This window comes from Solanum tuberosum, unplaced genomic scaffold, assembly GCF_000226075.1.
Source record: "Solanum tuberosum cultivar DM 1-3 516 R44 unplaced genomic scaffold, SolTub_3.0 scf00060, whole genome shotgun sequence".
NCBI lineage: Eukaryota > Viridiplantae > Streptophyta > Magnoliopsida > Solanales > Solanaceae > Solanum > Solanum tuberosum.
In genome coordinates, this window is record NW_006238985.1 from 1,277,536 (window position 1) to 1,298,606 (window position 21,071).

At 33.4% G+C, this 21,071-nt stretch overlaps 3 protein-coding genes across 4 annotated transcripts; all 3 read left to right on the forward strand.

Annotated features, from left to right (window-relative positions):
• The first annotated feature begins 888 nt into the window (after positions 1-888).
• LOC102605609 (pentatricopeptide repeat-containing protein At1g09820) lies at positions 889-5,149 on the forward strand. Of its 2 annotated transcripts, none has more exons than XM_006344696.2 (3): positions 889-2,974; positions 3,082-3,201; positions 4,634-5,149. In XM_006344696.2, the coding sequence occupies exon 1, from the start codon at positions 1,033-1,035 to the stop codon at positions 2,848-2,850; it is 1,818 nt and encodes a 605-aa protein (XP_006344758.1). In that variant the 5' UTR covers positions 889-1,032; the 3' UTR covers positions 2,851-2,974; positions 3,082-3,201; positions 4,634-5,149. The 2 variants fall into 2 exon arrangements, with proteins under 2 accessions (XP_006344758.1, XP_006344759.1); XM_006344697.2 differs by having other exon boundaries at positions 4,699-5,149.
• A 2,100-nt stretch (positions 5,150-7,249) lies between these two features.
• On the forward strand, positions 7,250-8,641 carry LOC102606174 (bZIP transcription factor 53-like). The gene has a single exon (XM_006344698.2). The coding sequence runs from the start codon at positions 7,979-7,981 to the stop codon at positions 8,393-8,395; it is 417 nt and encodes a 138-aa protein (XP_006344760.1). The 5' UTR covers positions 7,250-7,978; the 3' UTR covers positions 8,396-8,641.
• A 1,856-nt stretch (positions 8,642-10,497) lies between these two features.
• Positions 10,498-16,298, forward strand: LOC102578186 (uncharacterized). The gene is made up of 2 exons (XM_006344699.2): positions 10,498-10,733; positions 15,315-16,298. The coding sequence occupies exons 1-2, from the start codon at positions 10,667-10,669 to the stop codon at positions 16,052-16,054; spliced, it is 807 nt and encodes a 268-aa protein (XP_006344761.1). The 5' UTR covers positions 10,498-10,666; the 3' UTR covers positions 16,055-16,298.
• Positions 16,299-21,071: the final 4,773 nt, after the last annotated feature.

Here is a 21,071-nt window from a genome sequence, read left to right on the forward strand (position 1 = left end):
TTAGATCTTGTATTTTAAATGTCTAAACCAATGTAAAACTAAAGAACAAATATTCAACATTATTGTCATTCTCAGTGTTGAATTAATGTGTTTTGTTAGTATTAGTATTGATTTGATTTCAAATTGAGCTTTATTAGAGTTAGTAATATCTATGAACTATAACTTTTATTGGACCATTCAAAATTTGAAGTCTCAAAAAACTTGAAAAATTATGTTAAATAGATAAAAATTATGAAAACGTATAAGTAATATTTCGGGTTGGTTTGGTCTCGGGTTGACTTTTTTTTAGTTAAAACCAAATCAACCCAAGTATAGTCGGATTTTTTTTCTCAATACCAAATCAAGTCAAACCAAATCATTAGTCGGGTTTTTTTTCCGATTTGACTCGATTTGCAATTTGATTCGGTTTTTAGTTTGATTTTGTACACTCCTAAAATTCTTCTTGCACTCTATCTAGAAGGTAGCAGGAAGACTAGATGCTCTTAGTTTGTATTCCTTGATGGTGTTGTGGTAATATTTCACATTTTATTACAAAAAAAAAAAAACTTTTGAGTTAAGTAGAGCTGTTAATATATGATGGTCCAGTCCATTCGAATTAGTCCATCGAGCTTCGAAAGCAGCAACAAGTCAGTCTGTGCATACTATCTCAATTATTTTCATTTTCTTTTACACCCAATTGAAGGGGAATTAAATATTTGATGAGTCAGATCGGGTTCCCATCCCATCATTATGTGAATTTTGGGCTGTGTTAGGTCAGATTACATTTTAAAAAAAAATATACAGTATTTTTTATGTAAACATTAGCCAAACCTGAATTAATAAGTGGGTTGTTATTAAGTCTGGGAGCCACCAATATGTGGTGCAATGGATGTTTAGGTTCGAGTCAATAGTCATATGAAAAAATTCTTAGGTAATAATTAAAATTACATACAGTGTAATTATTGTGAGCTCCAGACTCCAGTTTCTGTTCGTCGCCTCTATGTTTCCCTGTTCCTAATCAAGACTTCTTCTATAGTTCCATCGTCGATATCCATGTCGATAACATATTTCCGGCGTCTTCACTACTCTCGTTTACCCCTCCGTTGCCTCCACACAGCAAATTCAGAGCCAACCTCAACCTCAACACCCAATTTGTTTTCAGACCCACTTTTCAAATCTAAAGTTTCAGAATTGATTTCAAACCAGCACTGGTCTCAGTTGAAGGACCTAATTAAACCCTTTAACCCAACTTCGTTTCTTGAACAGCTTTTGGATTCTGGGTTTGATTCTTCCTCCATCTTGGGTTTCTTCAGGTGGTCTCAATTTTATCAGGTTTATCACCACCCTCTTGAGCATTTATGCAGAGTTCTTGTATTGTTAGTTAATGATAAAAAATACCCAAAGGTTCGATCTTTATTGCACGATTTTGTTAAAAATGGGAAGACTTATACGGTTTCTTCTGTTTTTCATACACTGTTGACATGTAGTGATAATGTGTGTGCTAATTCTATTATTGTTGACATGTTGGTATTATCATATGTTAATAATGGTAAACTTGATTTAGCTCTGGAGGCTTTTAGAAGAGCTGGGGATTATGGGTTTAAGTTATCTGTATTTTCATGTAAACCAATGCTTAAAGGGGTGGTGAAAGAGGGGAAGTTTGAGGTAGGAGAGCTTGTGTATAAGGAGATGATTAGGAGGAGGATTGAGGTTGACTTGTACACGTTTAACATTGTAATTAATGGATTGTGTAAGGCGGGGAAGTTAAATAAGGCTAGGGATGTGATGGAAGATATGAAGGTTAGAGGGATAATGCCTAATGAGGTTACTTACAATACATTGATTGATGGGTATTGCAAGAGGGGTGGAGACGGGAAGATGTATAAAGCAGATGCACTTTTGAGAGAAATGATGGAGCAGGGGGTGAGTCCAAATGAGAGAACTTATAATACTCTTATCGATGGGTTTTGTAAGGATGATAATGTTGGGGCAGCCATGAAGCTTTTTAAAGAAATGCAGCTTCAAGGGATGAGACTGGACATTGTGACGTTTAATTCGTTAATTGATGGGTTATTTGGTGATGGGAAAGTTGATGAGGCTCTTGGTTTACGTGCAGAAATGATACGTTTGGGGTTGGAGCCTAATATTCGAACTTATAATGTAATGATAAATGGGTTTTCAAAAATGAAGATGTTCAGAGAGGCTAAAGAGTTGTTTGATGATGTTATGAAGCAAGGGTTAGATCTAAATGTACTAACTTTTAACACAGTTATTGATGCTCATAGTAAGGCTGGAAAAATGGAAGAAGCAGTCGCTCTTCGTGAATTAATGTTGAGCAAACTGATTTGTCCTACCATTTCAACATATAATTGCTTATTAGGTGGTTATTATCGAGACGGAAATGTTGGAGCTGCAAAAGAGCTACTGGAGGAAATGGAGGAGAAGAGTGTGATGGCAGATCTAGTAACTTACAATATTCGAATAGATGCAATGTGCAAAAGAGGAGAATCAAGAAAGGCAGTGAGACTTCTGGATGAGATGTCTGAGAAAAGGTTGGTCCCAAGTCACGTGACATACAACATTTTGATGGCTGGATATTGCCTAGAAGGTAACCCAAAGGCAGCTGTTACTATTAGGAAAAGAATGGAGAAGGAAGGAAAACAACCAAATGTTGTCACTTACAACGTGTTGATTAAAGGTTTCTGTCAGAAAGATAAGCTGGAAGAAGCAAATGCTCTTTTGAACGAGATGTTGGAAAAGGGATTGGTACCCAATAGAATTACCTATGACATTATCAGAGAAGAAATGATAGACAAGGGATTTGTCCCTGACATAGATGGACACCTCTACAAGGATACTGTCAATTGTTAATTATGGTGGAGAAGTTTGAGAGTGGTCTAATCGATTCATTCTGTCATTTTTATTTCATGTACTTTGTTCTTCTGGAGGGACAAAAGCAGAAGTCTTTGTGGCTCATGATTACATTGCAAGACATGTATGTGCTTTAATCCTCTTCTCTTGCTTTCGGTTTTGGTTTACAGTAGTTAAATGTACGAGGTTTATGGAGGTTAATCACATTTTCGTAAATTTTTCTTTGTGTAGATCAAGGGTTTGATAATTATATTAATACCTGTTCATGGGTGCAATTCAGCTGAGGACTTTTCTGCTTCGCCATGAATGATAATCTTCTGTGATCAGACATAGTTTCAACTGAAACAGAAGGTTAAATTGCATGACGCCTTTTTTTTTTTTTGTTTTTTCATTTTTCTTATTGCAATCCTCTGTGTTCGTGGGAGATAAGTGCATTATTGACACCAAGGTGGTGCTGTCAAAAATATTTACAATGTACCAACAGAATATCCCTTCCCATCCTTAAATGGATTCTATGAGTTCTATCACTGATTCAGCTTCGGTTACAAATTTTTGTATACACCCAAAATGAAATACAAGTGAACAATTCATCTCAATCTTCTGAATAGAGTTTCCTTTATCTTTAGAACACTTGAGAGTTTCGCTTTCTCCAAACTGTCCAAGGATGAGAATAATTCAAAGATGAAATACTACTACTCCCTCCGTCCCAATTTATGTGGCACACATTCCTTTTAGTTTGTCCCATAAAAAATGTCACCTTTTCTATATCTAGAAATAACTTTACTTTAAAATTCCCTTTATACCCTTAGTAAAATGATTTATAGCTACAAAATTATCTATCTAAGGTTTATTTTAGGCCACAAATTTCAAAAAAGTCTTCCTTTCTTTCTTAAACTTCGTGCCTAGTCAAGCGGTGTCACATAAATTAGGACAGAGGGAGTAAATGATTTGGTAATTCACTACTTTGCTGATGGTACAGATTCTGTGGTGGACCTATTTTCTCTTCTAAACAAATTAGTCTGTTCATTTGCCAAATTGCCTCCATTCATACTTCCACAAAATGTACCGTCACTTCCCTTAAAGTCCAGACTGCAACACAAGTCTGCTTGGTGAAATGGACTCTTTACATCAATATAAGTATATAACTACTTGTATAAAAACATCTACTGCATCTTCATAAAAGGAAATTATACAAAAACAACATTGTGCAATGGTTGATTGCAACTTACATTTTAATTGGGGATACAACAGATGACAGAATGAAGCAACTGCATATAAATGCAAAAAAAGGGAATAATAACCCAACCATTAAGCCTATTGACCTATTATATCTTCATCTTACTAAGTGGATTTCCAGTTTGTAGATGATTTAATTTAGAAGAAGCTGGTGTTCCCTGCTCATTCAGTCTCTTTAATCCAAGAGTTATACTTTCAGGGTTTATGGCGGTGAGAGTTGGAATACGACTTTTGATCTAGTTTTTCCCGGTTTAGTATGTCTTGGCATTTCTTATAGAAGGGATGTCTTGTTTTCATCTATTTATTCCTTTTTTTTTTCTTCAATTGAGAAATCTCGTCCTTAACATAAACTTAAGAAATTATAATAGACCTTTCTTAAAAGTTCTGATTTAACCCTTTTCTGATATCATCATTGATCTTCTCTTTACTGTATTCTAGCTTGTCCGTGTGAAAATCATAGTTTGTTGCTGTTGCTTTGATGTTTACATTTAAAGTATGCTTGGATATTTTGGGTTCTATGCCTGAATTTACATTTTTACGCTGACAGATACATCATGAGTTTGCGTGGCTCAGACATTTCATGAAAGATGAATCTGTGGCCATTGTTTCCAGAGTTCAAAGTTTGCTGGCGGATCCTTGGCTTGTTCCACAATGTGATTTAAGGTGAGTGACCTACCAAGAGAATGCTTGTCTGGTTGGGAGTTCTTGCGTTGAACCCCTTAGCAATTATAATACCTGGTGAGACGTTTTGATCTGATCGGGTTTTGGGGAAAATCACTATCACTGAGGTTTTGATGAGAGATATATTAAAGAGCAGTCTTGAAGAGAATTGTGAGACTGAAGTAGGGGGAAGGGGATATTGGAGGAGTTGTTCTTTGCAAAGAAAATGCAGGATTAGGAGTTTTTTTTGCAAATAGTATATAATTTCTCTTATGTGCTCAGTGTAACATGAAATCTGTTCACAGGAATAGAATCCTCAATTTTTTTCCAGGCAATCTGTTTGGTACTGTACTAATGTATATGAGAATTCCAATTACTTTATGAAAGAAGTATCCAATACATCATACATGATGTAATTTGATTAAAAATTACAAAGAAATACTGACCAAACATCATCAGTTCTTGTGAAGAGTCCTACATGTCGGCCCGGTCTCTTTAATATGGCCTGAATAATCTTCACCTCTTGAGTTAACTTTTGAGGTTGTAGGTGGGGTAACCTGGAAGGTCATAAGTTTTGGAATTAACCATTTTAATATCTTATTATAGGGGAAAATGTTTAATTATACCTTTAACGTTTATGATTTGTCTTATATATAATTTATGTAATTTTTCGTTCATAGGAGCCTCTGCCGCTACCTTGCATCTCAATTATGCTTCTCCCATTAGCGTTTTCAACGTAAAACAATCCTTTCTACTACGTAAGAGTATATAGTTGGACCTTTTCAATTGTTTAAGAATATATTTGAAAATTTTCAGTTATATTTAAATTTTTTGTTTATGTAATTTCACTGTAACAAATATTAAGAGTCAAAACTGACCAATCGTCAATGAAATTATAGGAAGAAATTAACAATGTCAGACAAATCGAATACTTCATAAATATAATTCATTTTTTTTCTTTTCTAGTAATACACTTTGACTTGGTCCATTCACATCGTTTGATTGTAGAAGGAACTGTTGTATTTGTCAATAGAACTTTGCAAAATTATTGTTTAATTTAAATTAGTCGAACAATCATTATTTTCATCAGTCTTAAAATAAGTGTCATCTTAAAAATTCAGAATGAAAATAATACTTATGTGTTTTCAGCTATACATTTATTCTCTAACTATTTAATAATGTTCAATTTTAAAGAGTCATTTATTAAATATGAATAATTTAATAAACGACACATCACACATTATATTTAGATTACAATTTCTTAATCAACGTATGTGATATGAAAAAAATTGTTTCTAGAAGCCTTTTCTACAGATAGGGCAGCTCTTCTTTTTTAGCAGTTCCATGCACGCATCAAAATTTGTCTTTTTCAAAGTAAATATTGAACCTAAATCATATGACTTTTTTTTATTATAATATAAGAGAACTCATTTATTTGACATTTGGTATTTCCTTTTTCTCTCACCCAACATTTGATATTATCCGTTTAATTCGAATACACCTAAAAAAATATATTTTGAAAATAAAGCGCTTTTCATGTAGAATTAAAATCTATTATTGTTAAATAATATTTAAGTATGAACTAAAATTAACAGAAAGTAACAAACTCAAGATTCATTTAATCTGAGCCTTAAACAATTAAGAATTATTACGTCCAAATCAAATATCAAATAAATTAGTAATAAAGTTCAGTCATATCCTAATCTATCTTTTCGCGCCATTCATCCGTTGCTACACTTATCCAATTCAACCAACTTTGACATTATTTAAAATAAATATTATAAAGTATTATTCTTCGATTGGATATTATTTTGAATTTCTAAGTGAAATGCTTTTGAGATTAGATTGGAATCAATTATTCCATAACTGCAACTGCCACTATCATTTTATTAAAAAAACAAATTATTTCGACTCATTATTCACGAGTTTAATCACCTAGAAAGATTGGAAAAAATTAGACATTTTGAATATGGTATAAGTATGTTTTTTATTTGCTCAAGTATGCATTCTTCCTTTCCTTTTAAACAAAATTAAGGAAAAATTGTCAACTCTTGAAATTTATGTTTCCTACTCTTTATTCAATGTTTCAAATTCTCAGTATCTGCTTTGGAACTTCAAAAGTATTTTGATTAGTGATGAGTTCGGTTACAACTTACAGAATATTTCGTTTAATTTGCTTGTAATTTGACTGAACTTAATTTTAAAAAATAAATTAAGATTTTAAATCTTTGCCACATATGATTTGAAAATCTTTTTATTTTTTCTTGATGTTATAGAATTTTAAATTGAAAAAAGAAAAGAAAAATGAGGAGCTAGTCTGCCCCCGCCTGCAACCCTTCAGGTTGAGCATTTTCAAGCCCTTCCAAGTGAAGGGCCAGTCCGCCCTAGCCATCAAATTCCTTGGCTTGGACCGATCTTTTTTGACAACTCTAATTACTGATGAAAGGTCACTAATATCCATAAAATCAGTCCAAGTGCTCGAAAACTGAAAGTATGTGTCCAATGAATATTTTGTATTTTCTAGAGGTGGCATTACATTTGTCATCATGAACATCCTTCTCGCCTTCAAACTATCTATACCACTCTAAAAACACCTTTCAAAGGTTGAGTAACGTAATTCTCTTCTCCGCCTCCAAATCAATAAATAAACTATCTGGTTTCCCCATATTAATCTCTTCCTTAATCATCTCTACCTACCATTTTTGTCTTTTCACCTTCTTAATCATCCTTCTTATTTCTCCTTATTTTCTTGATTCCTTTTTGTTAATTCTTTTTCCCCCTTTCTTTCAATCCACCTTTGTTCATTGTCTCAAAAAAGATTGCCTTTTTTGCGACAACCCCATAATCTCAATATCACATTTCTAAAGTTATTGTTTGTACTATTTATTTTGAGAAATTTCAAGGTGGGTAATTTATTTTCTGGGGTTGTTGCTGATTTTGATTTTGATTTTGATTTTGATTTTTTCAATGACAATGAATTTGGGGTTTCTTTAGTTAGGAATCAATCTATGATCTCTGCCATTTCCATCACTTTTTTAGGCGATTGTTTTCGTCAATCTTTCTCTGTATTGTTTCTCTACCATTTCTATGATTTTTCATGAATAGAAATACCCACTAAAAAGTACTTTTTTTTAAAAAAAAAATTTGTTGAAGAACAGACTTTTTTGATTTGTATTGGCATTCTTGAAATCATAGATTTGGGGTACTGTTGATTTATATTGGAGAAAAAAAAATGTCACCTTTAAGGCAGAGTGCTAGTTCATCTGCATCAGATGATGATCAAAGGTATGCAGGAATGGATGAGAAGAAGAGGAAAAGGATGATTTCCAACAGGGAATCTGCGAGGCGATCGAGGATGAAGAAGCAGAAGCTTGTGCAAGATTTGACAGGGGAAGTGAGCAGATTACAGTCTGCAAATAAGAATATTGTGTCTAAGATTGACGAGACAACAGAAAGATATGCAATTTGTGCTGCACAGAATAATGTGTTGAGGGCACAGGCAATGGAATTGACTGATAGGCTCAGGTATTTAAATGATGTTATTGACAGTACTGGTTTGGCTGCTGGTGTTGCTGATCCTTTGTTGAAGCCATTGCAGAATCCTTGTCCAATGCAGCCTATTGCTTCTTCAGGATTGTTTAAATTTTAAATCGTCATGATGGCTTGTTTGGATAGCTTTGCTTCCATTAGTCCATATTTTAGTAGTTTCCTTGGATGGTAATGTCATGTTAGTTATGCCTTTGCTGGTTATGTTTTAGTGTATGCTGTGTCTGCTTACTCTTTTAACCATGTAAATACCAAGAATTAGCTTGGAGTTGTTGAATCAGATGTTTGTATCTTACCGTCTGGTCTTTGTTTACGATGATATTTACAATGAGGGATAATTGATTTGTTATGCTATGGCTGTTATTGAGAATTCAGGTTATGATCGTAGTGAAAGCTATCATGAATTGACTAGTTTTACATTGGTCACAAAGTCCTCCTTTATTCATTATTGAGAACGGCAACTGTTTGGATTTTGAAGAGCAGTAGTAGTTTGTCATGTTTACAATGAGGGATAACTGATGTGTCATGTCATGGCTGATATTGAGAATTCAGGTAATGATCATAGTGAAAGCTATCATGAATTGACTAGGTTTACATTGGTCGCAAAGTCCTCCTTTATCCATTATTGAGAATGGCAACTGTTTGGTTTTTGAAGAGCAGTGGTAGTTGGTATTGTTGTATTGTCACTGCTGTCAATGTCCTTCTTGGTAGCACGGATGATTATTTCGCTTGCCCTCAGTCCTTCTAGTGCCTTTTGGTTTAGGTAATCCGTAGGTTCAATAAGTGCAGCAAAGCTTGCATAAGTTCCAAGAGGGGTTGAGGCCGGTGTCATTTCCCTTTTTATCAGGAAAGCTGCCTCCAAATGGTGTCAACTGTAATAGAATGTAGCTAGATAACTGGTGCTGCAACATCCAAAATATATGGGATGGATTACATTGAACTAGATGAACTTTTCCTTGTCAAGTTTGTCTCAAAGTAGGAGTAACCTGTGTTTTGAGTTCGAGTGCTCTTCACATAGAGATACACTCATTGGTGACAGAACCCTCAGACAGAATTGCTGAGGTCAAAGCAGTAGTATTTAACTTGTGCCCGAATTCCACAGGGCATTCCTTCTCTAGTGCTATTTACTATTGTGACAACAATAACAACATACAGTGAAATCCCACAAGTGAAGGTAGAATGTACTTAGACGTTACCACTACCTCGTGGTGGTAGAGAGACTGTTTCTGAAATTAGGATTTTGATAGTTTTGTGTTCAAATTCTTTGATTGAATTTCAGATATTTCTTGTCTGATCAATCAATCTAGAAAATCAATGATTATATTGATTTTTTTCCTGCATAAAGTAGAATATAGCATCAACTATGTACAAAGTTTATACTAAGTAGTAATTCACAGAAGTTCCGGACTACTTCTGGTTAATCTGCTATGACATTATTTCCATTGTTGTAGAGAACTTTATCTGGAGGAAACTGATTCTTGTTATTTACTCAGATTATTACTTATATCAAGCATATATATACATGTAACATTCACGTTTAAGCTAATGTGGACCGTTGGCCATTGAGTGTTATATACTCCCTTATGTCTTTGTATATTCGGGAGTACTTCAGCATCTTCAATAGTCAACCGACAATGATAAAAGCCAATGCGAATTCTATTTGTTGAGCTGGAAACAAAGAGTAGATATGACAGGAAAGAGTATATTAGCCTCCTTTTATAGCTAGTAATAATTAAACGTTTTGCAAAGAGAACCACACATTTGAGAAAACTAGTGGCCTCATTTTAAAGGTTCAACTTCTTTTCTTTACAGAAAATGGAAAGACAACTCTATAATGAACAGATTATAGATCATTCAGTAAAATGCACAAATTTGTCATACCAAATTTTTTGTCTTTCCGTGGCAAAAAAACTTGCAATTCTAGCTTAAAAGCAGCTTAAACAAGCCAATTCAAATAGACTCCGACTCAATTCTACATTAACGAATACAATATTTGATTTTAAAATTTTATATAAACACTACATCATTTAGTTTGCAGTATTAAACATTCCACTGCTAATATTTTTTTGAAAGTGTAAAAGAATTTATAAAATTTTAAAATAATTTCGTAAGGAATAAATTAATAGATCTTTTTTATTTATTTTTTCATGGTGCAGAAAGTGAATACACTGATATGACACGGGAGAGCATAATATCTTAGAGAAAATAATAAATAGTGGTCCGTCGCTTTGCTTTTTCGTCTCCCGCTTAATTAACGAACTGCAAAAATAAATAAATTCATTTATCCCGACGTCTACTGAGTCAACTGCTGCAGATCCATCTTCTTAGATTTGCTTTCATACTTAGGGTTTGGGTGTAGTAATTTTTGAGTTCAATGATTGAGAAAAAGAGGGTCCAAGTTCTTCTCTTTCTCGTTGGCCTACTAATTCTCAGCATCACCGGTAAGCAATCCAATTTTTGACGTTTTCCATGATTGATTCAATTTAGGTCTTGTTCTTTCGTCTAAATAGGGTTTAATTGCTATTGATTTTGGAAGTATTTGTTCAAGTTGAGGGTAAATGGCAGAGTATATTGACCAAATCTTGAAATTGACTAAGGATTGTTGGTTTGGGATCTAACGAAGTCGGAGTTTTACATTTTTGGTTTGAAGCTTTAGTTTGTTATGATCCACTGCGGTATTTTGGGGTTTAGTATGCCGCAAGAATGTTGACTGACTGTCAGGGTGACAAATGATTTCGTAGTGCTCTATTGTCTTGTTGTGAAGTAAAATTACATTTTTCTTTAGGTTTACGGAAGGTTGCTGTAGGTTGATGACCATCATAAATTCAATATTGAATTCTCATTATAGTTGGCGTTTGATGAATTTAAATGGTGAACATGGTCAATGAGGATTCATATAGCCTACCCTAACTTGTTTGAGACTGCGTTGCAGTTGATAGTATAGTGTTAATGTCATCAAAAAGATATTGTACAGTGCAGGGACAATGGGAAATTAAAAGTACTTCTTATATAGTGGGGGTGATTAACTTATGATAAGGAGAGTATAGTTTGGATGATTAACTTATGCATAAGGAGAATTCAATAATGTGGATTTGGAAACTCTTTTAATCTCTGGGTTGAAGAGAGTAGACTTGGGTAAATACTATATAATATAACATGATTTTATATTTTATGTAGATTTAATTACAAAAAAGAAATTGAAGTGGAAGAGGGTAGTAGTTTTCTGTGTAAAATGTTAGATCTAGGGCTCTTTAGCAGACATGAATGTAGAAAGCTGCGTATACTGTCAAAATTGAAATAAAGTTGGCAAGTGAAGGAACATCTAGGCTTAGTCTATGCTCAGAAATGTGGAAAAGACTCCTCTCTTTTTTTTCAATGACAAAGAATTGTGGAAAAGACTTAGTTTTCCTTATCTGTGTCATACTATGTTTTAAGTTTTTATAGTAGTGATGGCAACTTGAAACCATGCTACATTCTTTTAGTCAAATGCTTTGTTTAACTCCCCATTCCCCTTGCAGAATTTCTCTCTTTAAGGTACAAAGTAAGGAAATTATATTTGGGCTGAGTTAGTAGAAAGGGACTCTTCTCTAATACACTGTGAGAAAACAGAGAAAGATGGAGGATGTAGGAAAAGTAATGTCTTGCACTTTTTTGATGAAGATAATGTCTTGCACTTTTACTTCTTTGATAAATCAAATAATTGTTTTATTAACTACGCACCAAGTTGGTGTCAAAACAATTACACACAGTTTAGTAATTTTTTTGGTAATTTAAATAATTTTCATTTATTCAGTACCCTCAGTGGTAAAAGGTTGTATACAAGTGAATGGCTCAATCACAATTGACAAACAAGCTGTCCAAAGTATATATATATATACACTCACCTGTACTTCCTCTTTTACCAAAATATAAGATGTTTTGTGTTTAGCTTCCAAAAAAGTGCAATGAGGAGTTGAGTGCAAGCTTACTTGGGAGCTACCTGCCGTCCACTGTTGAGGTAGAGATTGCAGACCCTATTAATAGCGTAGCAATCCCTTTACCCACCCCTCCCCCTTCTCTAATGTAATAAAAAAAAATTAAAATGTGCAGTGAGCTATACATAAGTAAATATGTAGTAAACTAAATGGGCACTCATGATTCTCTATAGTATCTTTTCAACCCTTCCAGAAACATCCTTTTGTTTGTTATTTTCACATGATTCAAAAAATGCATAAGGGTGACTTATGTCTTGTACTTGTTCCTTTTATAGACATAATTTACAATGAATATAGCTGTATTTCTGATGTAGGGCACTAATAATATACTACACATTTAACCATTTATGTTTAACTATCTACACTGAGCCATTTGACATGCCTCCAAAAGTTGGTCAATACAAGTTGTGTTTACCAAGCGCTTTACATATGTAGCATTCAGCAGCGATTAAAGAATTGGTGAATACATCTATAAGCTGATCATTCAGTGTTTTATAGGCACTTTGCTCAGTGTCTATATTTCATTTGGTTTTTATGTTGACAACATAGCTATTACAGACAGTATTTAGGAGGCCATTTCTAAGTTGAAACATCTCGTCTAGCTTCTTGAGATTAACAATTTTCATGTTAAGTCCGCTACGTCCAGATGAAGCAAAATCATCCCACAGTATAAGCATGCTCTCGACATTCTTGGAAGTGACAAGAATGAAATATAATACTGCTTATGCAAATGTATTGCTCCCTTTGTTTCAATTTATGTGTCGTACTTTCCTTTTTAGTTTAAAAAGGAATGATACCTTCTATATTTATTAACTCTTTAAATCCAACATCTCACAACATGTTTAAGACCATAAGATTCAAAGGTCATTTTGGTGCATTATACACATCTTTGGGTTAAGACCACAATATTCAAAAGTCCACCTTACTACCTTAGGGGTCTTTTGGTAGAGTGTACAAATTGACCTGCAGTAATGTGTAATGTGCATTTTGCTTGCAGGTTAATTTGAATAGTCTACCTTACTTCTTACTTTTTCACTTGCAAGTTTCCGTTTATCAAACACAATGTTTGAATATGGACTATCTAGATGACTCAGCCAAACTGTATATGCATCTGCTGTGATATAAGTGTTCATTCAGTCTTCATATTGAAGGCTGTTATGGTCCCCTGATATGGATCTGGTTATGGGGCGTTGTAGTGTGAAATCGAATGTTTTCTTCCTACGACCTATGATGTTGGTTCGTTAAGAGAGAACTTGCAATCTCTTGAGTTTGAAGTACTCAAAGACTTAGTAATTTTCTGCATAACATTTCACTGAATTCAAATACATTAAATACAACACTGAAACAATGAAAGTAACTGCCTACTGCCTACTACAACTGAATGAGAAAGTGGAGGAATAACCTCCTTACTGCAATAACTGCTACACAGAAAATGTAAACATAAATACTTAAAAGCTGTAGTAATCTACTGCGAACAACTAAATAACTTATAAGCTAAAGTAATCTACTTTCTAATTTCCTTAAATCTCCCATGTGTAAACCGTTGGTAGACTAAAGGAGTGCTAACAAAGGCTTTTGAATATTGTGGTCTAGATGAAGCACAATCATCCCACAGTATAAGCGTGCTCTCGACATTCTTGGAAGTGACAAGAATGAAAGATTATACTGCTTATGCAAATGTACTGTTCCCTCTGTTCCAATTTATGTGTCGTACTTCCCTTTTTAGTATGTTTCAAAGAGAATGACACCTTCTATGTTTAGTAACTCTTTAATTCCAACATCCCACAACATGTTTAAGACCATAAGATTCGAAGGCCATTTTGGTGCATTATACACATCTTTGGGTCAAGACTTAAGACCACAAAATTCAAAAGTCTACCTTACTATCTTAGGAGTCATTTGGTAGAGTGTACAAATTTACCTGCAGTTATGTGTAATATGCATTTTGCTTGCAGGTCAATTTGAACAGTCTACCTTACTTCTTACTTTTTCACTTGCAAGTTTCCGTGTATCAAACACAATTTTTGAATATGGACTATCTAGATGACTCAGCCGATCTGTATATGCATTTCCTGTAATATAAGTATTCATTCAGTCTTCATATTGAACGCTTTGTCCTGGGTGGGTCTTGATATATTGATGGATACATACTGCTGCATCCCAATGACTATCATGAGGATCCTGCAAATTTTGACTAACAGCATCAATAATGAATGAATATTCAAGCATATGATGGTAAGATAGTTCGATTTACTGATCAATACCCTACCTGGAGTTGCTAATGACTTTCATAATCCTGGAAGTAGCTTGACATAGAATCTTGGATGAGTCAATTGCTTTAACAATTCTTCTATTTTCTCCCTCTAAATATAATCTTGTAGTTTTTGACTCTTTAAAGTCTTACTTCTTTGTACCTATTGTGGCTGATATTGTGTAGAGAAATATTTAGTGCTTAAATCCTGAAATTTGGTGCTATGTGGGTTGAGTACTTCGTCTCACTTTAGACAGTGTTAATTCAGGTATCAAAGCGTTAATTATGAACTAATATTCAATCTCTTTCTCAACATTGAAGCTTCTTCTTTTTTATTTAATTTTTTTTTTTGATGACAAGGGAAACCCGCAGCCGCTACCCTTTGGGTGTGCACAGGGTAAAACCCCCTCCAATTAAAAATATCAACTGTGCTACTGGATAGTTGCCTCTTACATATGTTCTGCCTACCATTTATTTCTTGATAAATTTGTTGCATTGACCATTCAACTGAAACTCTGGTTGTAGTGCCATGCATTCAAGAAGGAGCTGCTATGGATATTACTATGTTATCGATTTAGCAATCACTTTGTGTTGTTTCCTGGAAATCTTTTAACCTTTGGAATGTTCCATTTTGGTATTATGTTGTGCACTCATTGCTACAGGATACTTTTATGCTCATACTTCATAATCTGCATGTATTAACCGTCCTACTCACCATTATTTGGTGCTTTGCTTATTCTGTTCCACCTTATTATACGTAATATCAATCAATTATCTATTATCTTGTTGCTTTCCAGCTGAAAAATGTAGGGAGTTGGTTGGTCAAGAGGCTGCATCGAAGAGTGGGGAATTTACTTGGTTGCACTGTTTTGATGGGAGTACGGGAAGCGTAGCATGTTTAGTCAAGGAAGGTGTGAAGCTGTACGCTTATAACATCAGATCCTCTCATGTGGAGAGAGCAAGAAACTCAGCTATCGAGACTGCTCTGGCTGATGCCATATCACAAGGCATCGCAGCAAAAGAAGCAGCTAAAGTAGCTCAGAAAGAAGGGGCAAAAGCTGCAAAATTGGCCGTGCGAAAAGCCAAGCGTATTGTTGGTCCGATAATTTCTGCAGGATGGGATTTTTTTGAAGCACTTTATCTTGGAGGTACACCAACTGAAGGGGTATTGAGGGGTTCTGGTACCTTGTTTGGCGCCTATTGGGTTGGCTATCTCGGGGAGCAAACCATGGGTAGGTTTGGTTACTTGGTTGGAAGCGAGTTGGGCAGTTGGGTTGGAGGAAAGGTTGGATTAATGGTGTATGATTTGGTTAATGGAGTGGATCATTTACTTGTATTTCTCCAACTAAAGGAAATAGAAGTCGATGGAACTGTGTCGGATGAATTGTACAAGGAAACAATAGCTGAAAGTTCCGAGGTACCCAAGGACTCGTATGATAGTGAATCAACCACATATACAAGCTTTGAAACTTCTGAAGAGTCTAGTAGTTACGAAGCTCCTGCTTATGAGGACCCTGAAGTCCATGAAGAATTTTAGAGTGGATGACGTTCAAGCTGTGTTATACATGGTTCTTTTGATATTATTAGACATCATGTGTCCTCTGCTTAATCACTACTTGTACAGGGAGAGGTTGTATTGTATTCTGTTATACGAAACTTTTACCTCATTGACTTGTAAAATGACACTATAGAATAATTGCTTAGCCACATATTATGAATTCGGTGTAGTTTTGGATGTATTTCTGATGACAAAGCAAGAATTTCCCCTGTTAATGTTACAATATCTCTAGCAATTGGGTTTTGGTCAAATATGAAAGCAAATGATGGGCATTTGGGGACTCACTTGAATGTTACCCGGCCCAAGATTTGTTCAACCTCGAGTACAAACTTTACTGTGTATTGTGTGTAGACAAGTGACAACAACATACTCTTAAGTGTGATTCCTCAAAAAGTACAAAACGATAAATTTATGCCTGCATATCATTCTCCAAATCATCATGATCAGTAGAAATGTGTTTTGCATGTGTTGCTAAATAAATAAAAATCCATATCAATATGTGGCATGTATCATGATGTATCATAAATTCCCAATGGTGATTCATAATTTTGGAAATAAAAATAAAATGCCGAGCTTCCTCAATCAAATTTGTGCATCTGACTTATGCCTAAGAAGAATAAACTATGACTCATTATCAAATAGAATCTTGTGATATCAAGATGAGGAAGAATATGTGAATATTATTGTATTATTCTGTTCAGCACATTATTGAAAATTACTGCCACTTTCTTTCCTACCGTGCTTTTTAAATGATCAGTTACATTTGTTTCTAAAGTTTAAATGGTAAAAAAAGTTTAAGATAATTCTTTGTTATGAGCTATGTGGAGCTGCTGTATAGTATAGAAATCCTGAAAGATATATATATCCCTCACAATGCAAGAACAACAAATTTAACATATTTGTATGTAGACTTTAGACTTTACCATGTACCTTATAATCAGGTTAGGGAGGTTGTTCCTTGCTTAAGGAGATATTCTAAGACAAAAGAAGCAATAATAACTAGCACTAACATCAACAAGCTAAGAAGATAAAGATAAATGAAGTGAAGGAAATAATAAGGTAATACTAGAGATCAAAGAATGAGGAAACATAAAAATAATACTAATACTCATGATATGATAAAGAGATACGCTACCTACCAACTCTTTGTCCTAATACTCGACCTTCACTCCCTTCTATCAAAGGTCATGTCGTTGGTGAGCGGCAAAATACGTCATATCCTGCCTAATTAATCACCCCTCCCTAAAACTTCTTATATATATCTATCTACCTCTTCCTCTCGTCAGGCCCACCCGAAAACGAAACAAAGAGATTCTTGTAGCTAGGTAACTTGCTTTTCATCCATCTATTGAAATTCTTGCTTCACCAAATGAATGACTTGATCATCTCTCATTTGTACATACATACATAACTTGACAGTTATAATACCAGTAGAATACGCAAGTGCCGGATTCTCAAAAGATAAAACAAAATATATATGACAAAAGAATATCCTTATTTCTACTTGCTAAAAAGAATAAATAAAAAGAGAGCAATATTAATTATAATATTATTGCTTGGCCAAAATGAGCACCTAACAATCCGTATCAGTCATCACAATAGAAAAGCCATACCAAAAAAGTTATTCAATCTAAGCATATTTTGGTCTTCTTTTTCTTATAATAAAAGTTTTAACTAGCACCATATTCTAGACTAGATACATTACATTTTCTTTTCAATCCAATATTAGGAATTCCTTAATGTAATCTTCATGCGGAAACATCCATAGTTTAAGATTTTTTTTTTTTTTTTTTATTTTGTAAGAATTTCATTTATAGATACTAACGGCTTAAATAATTTTATGTGACACATATGACGAGGACGGGTCAAAGAGAAGGAAGGATCAATAACCCATGCAAACAATCCTCCTCCAAGAAGAATTGTGCTATGCCCTGATCCTTATCGTGAGCGAAAGAGTTGTATGGTGATCCCTAGGTGATCGCAACAAATCCGGTTGTTAGCTTCTCGCATGCCTCTGTTTTTAGGACCCTAGCTAGGCTGACAAACTTCTAAAGAAAGAGAAGAGATATCTATAAAGCATACCACAAGTTCACATGAGACATACACTTCCGTGAAATCAGCCAATGTAAATAATACGTGTCATGTCATGTTGGATCAATTTTTTACACATCAATACATTCTAATTGGTTATAATAGGTTATATAGTCGATTCTCTATGTCAATTAACAAATTAAGATATTCACTAGGTATATAGTTATTATAGATCAACTTAACTTTATGGTATAAAAAAGTTATAATATTTGTGCATAAAAGTTTTTTGTTTACTTATATATATTGAGACCTAATTAAGTTAGAATTCTCTCCGGAGATCTCAGGTGCTAAAGCGCTCCCCAAAAGATGACTTCTTACCTAGTTGGCCTCGAACCTGAGATCGTGGTTAAGGGTGTGCAACAAAATAAATTATTATAAATTGACAGGCCAAGGTCCGGCTAATCGTGGCTATCGTATTCTGAAATATATAGCTTAATTTTCTAGAATATATACTCCACTCGATTTGATCCAAATTCTAAAATGAGAAGAAATAATTCAATTGTGCTATGAGGTAGAGAACATTAAAATGTCAAAATCAGAAATAGACATTACATAATCTGACACACGATGGCTTGTGGTAGCCACGGATCCTATCTATAATTTTGACTTTGATTGCAGCCCAAGAACATGCATGCTACAATAATTAATTGACCCCCATAAATAATATTCGTCTTCATTTCTTCTTATTTTTCTGGTTTATAATGCTTCACTTTTCAATCATGCAATTTTGGATGTACACATTCTTTTTCTATCATTTATTCGATTTTTATGCCAAACTTGCGTAGAATATAGACATTGCTTCAACTCTACAAACTCTCCTTATACAATCAATTGGAAACAAAATAAATATAAAATAGACAAAATATATAAACGTGTCTTTTAACTTGATATCAACTACTATATTTATGTCCTTCAACTTTGGGTGTACTGCACAAATAAACACTTACACTTGTATAAAGTTGAACAAATAGACACATATTCTACGTAGTAATTCACGTGCGGTACGGTTGAACATATCTCTATATATATATGTTACGTAGGACATATATATCTACTTGTAGTACACACTTATATACTATGCCAAAATGAATGTGGATAAGTTAAGGTGGAGAGCAGAGTACTAACTACATTTTTATTTACTTCTTGTCTTCCTAGCTACCCGAGATTTTGTACAACAAGTCAATGGAGAAAATTATAGTGTTTAAGTTTTGCATTTTTAAATTTTTAATTTATTTGCAATAGGAAGTATATTTACATGTATGTTTTCATAAAGGGTAGGATTTGAAATCTTGAAAATAAGATATGTTATTTGTTATAGTATGTAAACATAGATGATCATGAATTTAAAATTTATGAATTCTTATAACGAGTTCAAGTCAATATTATATAATCAGGTTTACAATCAAATATTTAATAAATTTCTTAACATATATATAAGATATAAACAAAAAAAAAAAACCTAAACCTCTAGATCCACTCCTACATGAAAGGATGACCTGATGGGATATTACTTATAGTAACGGTATATATTACTTACAATTAGAGTTCATTGAAGGGAGGAAAAAGAAGAGACAGACAGAGTGAGTAGATTTAATTAGGATATTATTTTATGGGTCCAAATCCTATATACTGATTATTATTATTATTATTATTATTATTTTATTATTATTTTTATTTTTATTTTTATTTTTTTGTATAAAATCATAGGTTATTATAAAAGTAATTTCAAATAACTATATTTAATATTAATAATTGATAATTTAAAATGAATGATAAATTACATGTGGCAATTAAATTAAATTACATGAATGGTTAAAGTCAACTTCATTTATTTAGGTATGGGGTTTCAAATACCAGACCCCCCTCTCTTTTTGTTGTTACCAAAGAATTTTAAAGAAAAAAACAGAAAAGAAGAAGAATTTTTTTTCTAAAGGGAATGAGACAAGTGATCTCCAAAATTAAAGTCTCTTATAAAAAGAGAAAGATAAAAAGTGAATTAAAAAATCAATGTCGAGTAGTCGCATTATATATAGTCCCTACATTTTTAGGAGGACACATATAGGCCAATCATATAACTATTTTTCCTTATATTCCAACTTGACCATTATAACACCATAATATGTTTATGTTGATTTCTTCAAAATATATCACAACTTGTTGTTTTAATATACATATATGCTTTCTTGTTCTTCGTATATTATATGATTGAACTTCAAAGTCTTTCTTTAAATGAGAGTTTTAATTAATAGGTGTTTGAACATGAACTTGGTGATTTTATTTTATTTTTGAAAAAATGAAGTCAAGTTGTATTGAAATGGTGAGAAATTTCTTAATTTTTTTCATATGAAACAATTACTAATATTATTTTCTTTTCACATGGATATCAATCAAAATATCTTTGCAATTGCCACTGGATATTTTTTATTGAGAAATTCATTGGGAAACTAGTGATTTTTGTAGTAGTAGTTGACTACGTGAACTAACCTTGTTGGTGAGTATTCGATTCCCTCCTTATAATTTCCTCCTAATTAATTTTCTCTACCCCTACCTTCATTTTTTTTAAAAAATAAATATATATTTGAAAATTAAATTTATATTTGGACACACATTTTACTAAAAAGACACGAATAAGAGTTTTGTGATGGAAACGTTTCTTTTTTCTACCTGAAAAAAGTAATCAGATCCCTCAACTTCAAATTAGAGTGAACAATTGGCTATATAAAATGTATACCAAAATTATTGCTTACATTTTAAAAATGTAAGTCCAAACTCCAAACTCATGAGTATTCAATACTCAAATACTTTCTTTTCCTTTTGCAATATTTTTACATAGAGTTAAAAAACAGTGAAACCAACTTGTTTTTTTTTTTAAAAAATAATAATTAAAATGTCTATCCATAATAAA

What these genes read in the sequence shown, in the direction of transcription:
- LOC102605609 (XM_006344696.2), top strand. Translation starts at nt 1,033, where the DNA reads ATGTCGATAACATATTTCCGGCGTCTTCACTACTCTCGTTTACCCCTC.
- LOC102606174 (XM_006344698.2), top strand. Translation starts at nt 7,979, where the DNA reads ATGTCACCTTTAAGGCAGAGTGCTAGTTCATCTGCATCAGATGATGAT.
- LOC102578186 (XM_006344699.2), top strand. Translation starts at nt 10,667, where the DNA reads ATGATTGAGAAAAAGAGGGTCCAAGTTCTTCTCTTTCTCGTTGGCCTA. An exon ending in ACTAATTCTCAGCATCACCG is followed by an intron (nt 10,734 to 15,314) that starts GTAAGCAATCCA and finishes GTTGCTTTCCAG; the next exon opens with CTGAAAAATGTAGGGAGTTG.